This window comes from Sphaerodactylus townsendi, linkage group LG16 (assembly GCF_021028975.2).
Source record: "Sphaerodactylus townsendi isolate TG3544 linkage group LG16, MPM_Stown_v2.3, whole genome shotgun sequence".
Classification (NCBI taxonomy): domain Eukaryota; kingdom Metazoa; phylum Chordata; class Lepidosauria; order Squamata; family Sphaerodactylidae; genus Sphaerodactylus; species Sphaerodactylus townsendi.
Window position 1 is genome coordinate 7986674 of NC_059440.1, and position 9543 is coordinate 7996216.

The 9543-nt window shown below is 47.2% G+C and overlaps 1 protein-coding gene across 1 annotated transcript in view; it reads left to right on the forward strand.

Annotated features, from left to right (window-relative positions):
* DOC2B (double C2 domain beta) overlaps nucleotides 1–2385 on the forward strand; it is a 133919-nt gene extending 131534 nt beyond the window's left edge. Inside the window, exons 6-7 of the mRNA XM_048519386.1 lie at nucleotides 1950–2105; nucleotides 2325–2385. Of these exons, the coding sequence (XP_048375343.1) occupies nucleotides 1950–2105; nucleotides 2325–2385 (217 nt within the window). The remainder of the gene's footprint in view (nucleotides 1–1949; nucleotides 2106–2324) is intronic.
* Nucleotides 2386–9543: the final 7158 nt, after the last annotated feature.

Genomic DNA, 9543 nt, shown 5'->3' on the forward strand with positions numbered 1-9543 from the left:
CCTTCCAGCATGGCCAATTGGCCATGCTGGAAGGGGCTGATGGGAATTGTAGTCCATAACATCTGGAGTGCCAAAGGTTCGCCACCACGGGTCTAGGGGAAAAAGTAGCAAAGATTAACCTTTAACATGATTGGTTAGTTCAACTGCAATTCTAGACCAATGAGAGGCTGTTGCGTGGGCGGGAAGAAGTATCCAGTGGGATGTATGCTTTGTATATGCTGAGATAGAGATAGAGTTGAGACTGAGTTTAGTTCTGTGTATGCTGAACTTTGTTATAGCTGAAGAGTTCTGTGTAGCTTAATAGTCTTGTATAGATAGACTTGTGTAAACTTGCAACTGCTAAAGTAAAAGCCTTCCTATGGAAAGAACATCTTACGTGAAGAGTATTCTTTTCCAAGGGTGATAGAAGGTTGCAGTGAGTGCAAGAAGACTAAAGACTTCTCATCTTACCAGAGTGACTCCGCTTTAAACTCTGCTGATACTTCCCACCGCCAAAGTGCCGAACACGGATTCATCCCAGTTCTGGCACGCGCTCCCCTCCCCCCTTCTCCTGCGGTTTTTCAGAACCTGAATTGAGGTGCACCTTTGAAGCCGGATCAATGGGGAGAAACAGGGGACGGACATGGCTTATTCTTCCCGCCCTTCCAACCTTCCAGCCAATCAGAGCTTTTTTTGTGCCACGCTGGGCGTGGCTACATAGAAATGTAAATAGGAAGCTACGGCACGATGATTTCAATAAATTGTTTACGCATGGCTCCGTTCGAACGTAAAAACGAGAAGAAGAATAACATGAATTTTCAATTGGGGTGGAGTAATGTTCCTGCTCCAGCACAACAGCCAATCAGAAGGCGGGGAAATTCTGCCTGCGCATTTACATAGTGACGTAGCTGCACAGGAAATTTAAAAAAATTCTGCCCCAACGCAACAGCCAATCAGGATGAGGAAGAACAGAGCCGCTGAGCAGATCGCGCATTTGTGGGGAATACTACATTGCTTAAACTGTGGTAGACATTGATGTCTTCACTAGACAGACGCTGCAGTGGGGAGGGAGAAACCGCGATGAAAAGGTGCTGTTTCTTTGGAAAACTGGTTGTATCTGGTTTCAATTTCTCAGTGGGGAAATGGCCAAGGTGGCTTACCAGCTCTTTTCCCTTCCTCTCCCCACCACAGACACCTTGTGAGGCAGGTGGGGCTGAGAGAGTTCCAAAGAACTGTGACTAGCCCAAGGTCACCCAGCAGGAATGTAGGAGTGCGGAAACATCTGGTTCACCAGACAAGCCTCTGCCACACAGGTGGAGGAGTGGGGAATCAAACCCGGTTCTCCAGGTTAGAATCCCCCTACTATTAACCACTACACCACGCTGGCTCACTCATATACCCTCTCCCCTCCTTGGGCTTGTGCTGCTAGCAAAGTCCTGCCCCAGGTAGGGACGCTAGTCCCTTCTCTTGCCACTGTTGGGTAGGAGCCAACTGAACCCCTGCAGAGCCTTCGTGTTTGGCTGCCCCCAGCATGCACCTGGGTGACTTGGTTGGAGAGCCAGCCCTATTTACAACACAAGTGAAGGGTCCCACTTGGATACTTGCATGAGTATTAAGGCCCAATTAATCATGTAATTAGAACCCAACGCAGCTTGAACAGTTAGATTCGAGTCCAGCGCCACCTGAACGATCAACAAGAGTTTTGGGGCTAAAGGTTTTGAGAGGCAGAGCTTTGATTCTCCAGAGCTTATATCCTGAAACTCTTGCTGATTTCAATGCTACTGGACTCGCATCTAAATGTTCTTTAGTGGACCAACACGGCTACCTTCAGAAAGTGCTTGAATATTGACTGCTTTGCACAGTTCATTTGGGTTCCCAGTGCGGAGAGAAACGAGGTAGAAATATTTGAAGCAATCAATCAATAACTCTGATGGGTTTTGTGATACTGAGCTATTCTCCCTCTGCTCTAGCCAGATAACTAAGGATCATAGAGTTGGAAGGAGCTATAGAGGCTGTCTAGTCCAACCCCCTGCTCAACGCAAGATCAGCCTAAAGAATCCCTGGCAAGTCGTTGTCCAGCAACTTAAGTTGTTGGTGGTTTGTGGGCCAAGTGAAAACCACATCCGGTGAGGGAATTTGTGCTTATAAGCTGCATGCTTGTCCTCTTGTGTTCAAGGGAAAAAAATCTCCACATTCAATCTGCTCGTTTCTACATCTGCTGAGAGAGTTCTGAGAGAACTGTGACTGGACTCTTACAATACTACACGTATCACATCACCCTACAACATAGTCAAGGTGACTAAACGATGTCTTCTTCACTCGGTCCTATGTCTTGGTCCGTATAGGTGCTTGGACGGGAGTTTGGATACAGGATACGGGAGTTTGGATAAGTACCTATACGGATGAAGACATAGGACTGAGTGAAGAAGACATCGTTTAGTCACCTTGACTATGTTGTAGGGTGATGTGATATGTGTAGTATTGTAAGAGTCTAGGCTCTGATGTTTGCACTTTTCACTGGTTGCACTTTATGTATTGCACTTTATATGTGGGCTTAGCGCAATTGATAAAGCAGCGGTTGATGCAGTGCGTTTGTTGTTTGTGGAGTTGTTAACATTGCATCCATTGAGAAATTGAGAACTGTGACTGGCCCAAGGTCAGCCAGCAGACTTCATGGAGAGGAGCGGGGGATCGAGCCCAGTTCTGCAGTTAGAGTCCCCCGCTCTTAACCTCTATACCACGCTGGCTGTCATAGGGAGGGAGCAAGATGTTTCGGGGGTCACTGGAAATCAGCCCCTCCCCTAGTCTGGCACTGGAGATGCCACAAAGTAAAAAAATTCATTCTCACATACTTCTAGAAACTTGCTCCATATTAAAATGACGGATGAGGTTACCAAGAAATTGGTGTTTGCACTTTCTGATGCGTTTTGCCGTTTCCTGCATCCTCAGAGCATCTTCACACACACAGCTCGGCCTGCCGGGTTGGTTGGGGCAATTTCTGTCATTCATTCCTATATCTCAGTGACATTGTTATCTTACTCTTCTGCCAAGGGGGGGGGTTCATAGTTTCCCCTCCTCCATTTGACACTCTCCTTTGGTTGAGACAGAGTTACTGGCCCAAGGGACCCCGGGGAATTGCCGAACAGAGTGGAGAATTGAACCCAGCTGTCCCCAGTGCTCATCCGTCTAACACTTTCACAATACCACCGCTAACCCAACACAACAGGACTGTTCTTATGCTGGCCGTGAAAGGCTTTCCCTTGTCTCTTCCCCTGCTGGGCCACGTCTGATTTCTTTTTTCGCCCTTGTCGGGACGACGCAGATGGAAATTCTCTCCCCATGGTGCTTGAGTTTGCAACTGGCCCGTTGCCTTGTGTCAACTCCCACTGCGTTGATTGGTTTGCACGGGAGCTGCAGGCAGCGGGGCGTGAATGAGGCCGTCTCTGGCCAAGAGAGAGGTTGCGGCTGTCTGGCAAGGCACATTTTCTGGCTCAGGAGAAAAGCACAAGAAAATAGATACCTGCGGGCTGTTGAAAACGGGTGGCAATCTCGTGGCCCTCCAGAGGAAATGCAACAAGTTTCCAATGAAGACGTCTCCAGAATCCTGATGCTGTCAAAACGAGGAATGCCACGTGTTGGGATAAGTGCTCCTGGTAGTTGGAGATTATCCCTATTCGTAGTTAGCAGAGCGGCACGGGTGGCTAGAACACAGCAGAAGCCTTACCTCGTGTGCGTGCGTGCGCGTGTGATGGATCCCAATGCGCGGCAAGCTTACACAAAAGAAAGTCGGAGTCAGTTGTAGTTTCTAATCTAACAAAAGGAGTATTTATTAGTGAACTCCATTCTGGATAGAAAGGTAGGTAGATAGAGTCACTATGCTATCCTAATCTAGCTGGATGGAGATGGATGCGCGGAGCATCCATCCTCTCTCTAGGCATGGTAGGAACAAGAATGGAGAAGGGGTCGAGGAAGAAGCCGGAAGGAAGGAAGTCCCTGAGAGTATCCGGCTAACATCAAAGGGATAGAACCAGCATGATAGAGTAAAGGTGTCAAATCCCTAGGTCCCTATCTAGCCACTAGCTCTCTAGTAAAACCCCCCTCTGTAGGTTGAGGCAGGAAACAGGGTAACAGTGTAAAGTCCTTCACTTCCAACACCACGAATATATGGGATTTTTGTCCTCCAAAGGGAAAAACAACACATGGGCTATTACAGAGAGTCGGCTGGAAGCATATTGTGGGATTTACCTCCTCTGCCATAAAATCAGTCAAAGCATTGACTCTGTGTGTGCCCAGGTCATGGGGAGGGCCTTTGGGGTTCAGGGGTCATCCCTGCTCCTTCCTCCTACGGTCCCCTTCCTCATTTCTCTTTGAGACCCACTGTTTCATGCCACCTGTTTTTGTTGCTTCCCTTCCCAGTTTCTTTATTTCAACACCCTTTTAATGAAATTGAAGCCTTCACTTCTAAAAGTGCCCTTCTGGACACATTTTGCTAATTTGGCCAGGGAGAGCGGGGGGGGGGGGGAGACAGCTGGGGTGGTTGAAAAAATGGGGCAGCCCCCAAATCCGGTAGCATCTGTAATTCCAGCGCCCGACGTCACTGTCAGGTCAACTGGAGAATGCAAATCCCACCAGCCTCTGGAAGCTCTGTCATCCTAGTAGTCTAAAAGCAGAGTGCTAGCCTGTCGCTTTGCATTGAAATGATCGGAGCAAATCGGACGAGTCCAACGTAAATCCCGTTAAAGTAAAACGGGAACGGTGAAACGATTTTTCGCATGACCGGCTTTGTCTGGCTTGTTTCAGAGGATAGCCGTGTTGGTCGGCAATAGAACACCTGGATTCGAATCCAGCGGCACCTTAGAGCCCAGTGTGGTTGTAGTGGTTAAGGCCGGTGGACTCTAAACTGGAGAAGTGAGTTTGATTCCGCACTCCTCCACTTGAGTGGCAAATCCTTATCTGGTGAACTGGGATTTGTTTCCCTGCTCCTCCGCATGAATCCTGCTGGGTGACCTTGGGCTGGTCACAGTTCTCTCAGAACTCTCTTTGTCTCACCTACCTCCCAAGATGTCTGTTGTGGGGAGAGCAAGGGGAAAGGAGATTGTAAGCTGTCTTGAGTCTCCTTATAGGGCAGTGATAGCGAACCTTTTCGAGACCGAGTGCCCAAATTGCAACCCCAAACCCACTTATTTATTGCAAAGTGCCAACCCGGCAATTTAACCTGGATACTGAGGTTTTAGTTTAGAAAAAAACCGTTGGCTCCGAGGCGTGCGTTACTCAGGAGTAAGCTTGGTGGTGGTCGGTGGTTTTGCTTTGAAGCAACCGTGCAACTCTTCCAACGGTTGAATCACAACCCTAGGAGGGTTTACTCAGAAGCAAGCCCCATTGCCAGCAACCGAGCTTACTCCCAAGTAAAAGATCATGCTTTAGTTCGTTGGATGAAAATCAGTGGGGTTTAACAGCGCTTAGCAGGGTTACCTACACTGCTTCCCCAAAACTAGGTCTTAGGTTTAATGCTAATAATCGAGCCCAACGGCCCAGGCCAGCCTAGATGGGGGGGGGGGGCACTTTGTTTGCGCGTGCCCACAGAGAGGGCTTTGAGTGCCACTTCTGGCACCCGTGCCATAGGTTCGCCACCACTGTTATAGGGGAGAAAGGCGGGGTGCATCCAAACTCTTCCTCCTTTAAGAGTCAATGCTCTGCAAAAGGGAGACGTGATAGTTGAAAGCTTATACCCCATAGATCTTGTTGGTCTCTGTGCCACTACTAAATATTTTTTTTTGTCTGGATTGAGACCCACGGTCAGTCTTTCTTTCTTTCTTTCTTTCTTTCTTTCTTTCTTTCTTTCTTTCTTTCTTTCTTTCTTTCTTTCTTTCTTTCTTTCTTTCTTTCTTTCTTTTTCTTTCTTTCTTTCTTTCTTTCTTTCTTCCTTTCTTCCTTTCTTTCTTCCTTTCTTTCTTCCTTCTGTTATGCTTTACCCAAAATCCGTTGATCTCATTAAGATATGTAAATAGGGCAACGGCAGATAGCATTACAAATGGGAGTTTTTTAAAAGCGCCTTTTCCTCGGTGATTATCTTCACAGTGCCATTTTTGCATGCAAAACTTGCACGCTATTCCTTTCCTCGCTGTCATTAGCTCTGGGATGGCGCGGGGTAGTGAGCGTGAATATGCATGTGTATGCACAGGGAATAGGCTGGGGGGGGGTGTTTATTGGAGGAATATGAGGGATCCTCTGTCAGGCTCCGCTGTAGGTTTAAATTCAAGGATGCTGTTAAAGGGAATAAACAATGTGTTCCTTGTACTGCTGCTACTAGTACCACCACTACTGCCACTATTATACTACAACTACTATTTTACTATTTATAAAAATAATTCATTTGTATTGAAGGATCACCCTGTTTGTCGCAGTGCCTTTCAAAAGAACAAACTTGGAGTGTGACATGAAATAATCCATGAGCGCGTACAGAGTGCCAGGGCCAGCTGCAGGGGTTTTTTTTTTGGGGGGGGGGTCTTGGTATGTAGTATGGTCACTTGCCACTCCCATCACAGCTCATTCCACCTCCACCCTGGAAATTGTTGCCACTTTCTCCCATTTAAACTGTGGTTCTATTCTTTGTGGTCATCTCGCTCAAACCCTGTTGTGGCTGCACTAGAGCAGGAGTCTGCAATCTGCGGCTCTCCAGATGTTCAGGGGCTACAAATCCCATCAGCTGGCAGGGGCTGATGGGAATTGTAGTCCATGAACATCTGGAGAGCTGCAGATTGCAGACCCATGCACTAGAGCAGGGGTCTTCAAACTATGGCCCTCCAGATGTTCATAGACTACAATTCCCATGAGCCACTTGGCCATGCTGGCAGGGGCTGATGGGAATTGTAGTCCATGAACATCTGGAGGGCCATAGTTTGAAGACCCCTGCACTAGAGGGAGAAAAGCCCCACATTCTCACTCTAATTTAGATGGACGAATCTCCTCTTGAAGTTGAATGACTCCTCTGGATTCCAGGTGCAGGTGCCAAAAAAGAAGAAGAAAATGCCTGCAACCACGTTACCAGCCACTTCTGGAAACAGGACAGCCCATAATTGTACAGTAGAACCTCCATGCTGAAGGCAGTATACCTCTGAAAGACAGTTCCTAGCAATCAAAAAAACATGGGTGGGCTGCTACCTGAATTTCTTGCTTTTATATTTCCCGGAGACTTCCGTTAAAGAGAGGGAGGAAAAGACCTTCTCTAGTTTTATATCCTTTCATCGCCCCCTCCCATTTGTGCTCCCCCCCAAAAATTATTTTCTTGTGAACTGACTGTTCCTCTCCACTTGAGTTAGCAGAATCAACCAGTTTAGTGCCTTTCTTGGAGTGTGACTCCATGGGTGTTAGTCTATGGTGACCCCCATCTCTTTTCTTAAAGACTTCTTTTATTAGCCCGTGGGCTTTCGTAACCTTTAGAGCAAATTGTTTTACTGTGGCAGGCTAACCAAGGGCACCGTGTTCCGATTGTTTTCTGGCAGATGGCTATTTTCAATGTATTGTTTCTGATTTGGTTTTGTGGGCAGAAGCCAACATTGCACGCTTTTAACGTTTATTTTTTTAACATGCGAGAAAAACATATCATTGTCCGCTAAATCAGACACTGGTTTAAGAGCAGCGGACTCCGATCTGGAAAACTGGGTTCAGTTCCCCATTTCTCCACATGAAACCTGCCAGGGGGCCTTGGGTCAGTCACAGTTCTCTCAGAATATTAAGAACATAAGAACATAAGAACAAGCCAGCTGGATAAGACCAGAGTCCATCTAGTCAAGCTCTCTGCTACTCGCAGTGGCCCACCAGGTGCCTTTGGGAGCTCACATGTAGGATGTGAAAGCAAGGGCCTTCTGCTGCTGCTGCTCCCGAGCACCTGGTCTGTTAAGGCATTTGCAATCTCAGATCAAAGAGGATCAAGATTGGTAGCCATAAATCGACTTCTCCATAAATCTGTCCAAGCCCCTTTTAAAGCTATCCAGGTGAGTGGCCATCACCACCTCCTGTGGCAGCATATTCCAAACACCAATCACACGTTGCGTGAAAAAGTGTTTCCTTTTATTAGTCCTAATTCTTCCCCCCAGCATTTTCAATGAATGCCCCCTGGTTCTATTCTTAGCTCTCACGCAGGCAGACAGGGGCAAACCATCTCTGAACATCTCTGGCCGTGAAAACCCTACGGGGTCACCCTAATTCTTATTTACCTTTATTGGCATAATAGCACAAGTTGAATACAATAGCATAAGCATAAGCATTTTATTGTCATTGTGCACGCACAACGAAATTTACAGCAGCATTCCTCGATGCACACAATTTCAGACTCATACCCCATCCTCACTTTCCCCTTCCTCCACCCATCCCTACACAGCCCCAAACACATCAACACAAAGCTGCGGAGTTCAGCATAGCCACAGCTCTAGAGTAGAAGCTGTCTCTAGTTTCCCCTTTGTCCTGGGGCTTTTGATAGACTTGTATCATCTGGGTCGGATGGTAACAGTTCCACAAGGGGGGAGAGTGTGCTGGGTGAGACGGGTCTCTCAGAATATTTTTTTTTTGGGCTTTCTTTAGGCTTCGGGAATTGCAGAGCTCCTTCCAAGGAGGGGAGAGGGCAGCCAGAGCAATCCTCTGGGCCAGTAGTGATCACCTCTTTGGAGCGCTTTCCTATTCGCAACTGTGAAACTGGAGAACCATACACAGATGCAGTAGGTTAAGACACTTCCTATAGCAATAAAGGTGGAAAAGGACACCAGGAGTTTCCCATTCAGTTGTTTCCTTAAAAGTCTCAGATAGTACAGTCTTTGCTGGGCCTTCTTAACCAGTCTGTACGTACCAGGTCAAGTCCTCTTTAATCATAACGCCCAGAAATTTAAAACTAGCCACCCGCTCTACTTGATCTCCATTTATAGTCAAGGGCTGAATTTCTGAGCTATTCCTTCTATAGTCCACTATAAGCTCCTTTGTCTTGTTAGTATTAAGAACCAGCCATTGTAGCCATTGCAGCTGAACTCCTCACACTTAGTTGCCTGAACGGAGAGACACTGGGAAGAAAATGGGCCAGCTAACCAAAGCTTAACCCAGGAAAGGGTAGGGTGTTGTTGACTGGAGCAGTGGCGTAGCTAGGGAAAATGGAGCCTGGGGGGCAAAATCTGAATTTTAGCTAGGAATGCATCTCAATCATCCTAGATAGCGTTCTCCTGACTCTTCGCCAGCAATTTCTAATTACTCTTTGAGATAATCTGGAAGAGGCATAGATAATCCCCTCTTTACACACACCTGTGTTTGCAGAGGTTTTAACAAAGCAACCCACCTCTTTAAACTGGCGTAAATTCCCACTCATCTTAATGGGGTGGCTTTAAGAAATGCTGGATTTTGAAGGGAAGAGCTGATTACGGAGGCCGGGGAAGGGGAGCTTTACGAAAGCTTCTCATTTCTTATTGCCAAGATGTTCCTCGGTCTCCTGATCCACCTGTGGTCTTATAAAGGGGACCTGCAGCTCTCCAAGGTTGGTTTCCAGTTTTGCCTTGGCTGGTCAAGATCTTCGGCACCCTCGAA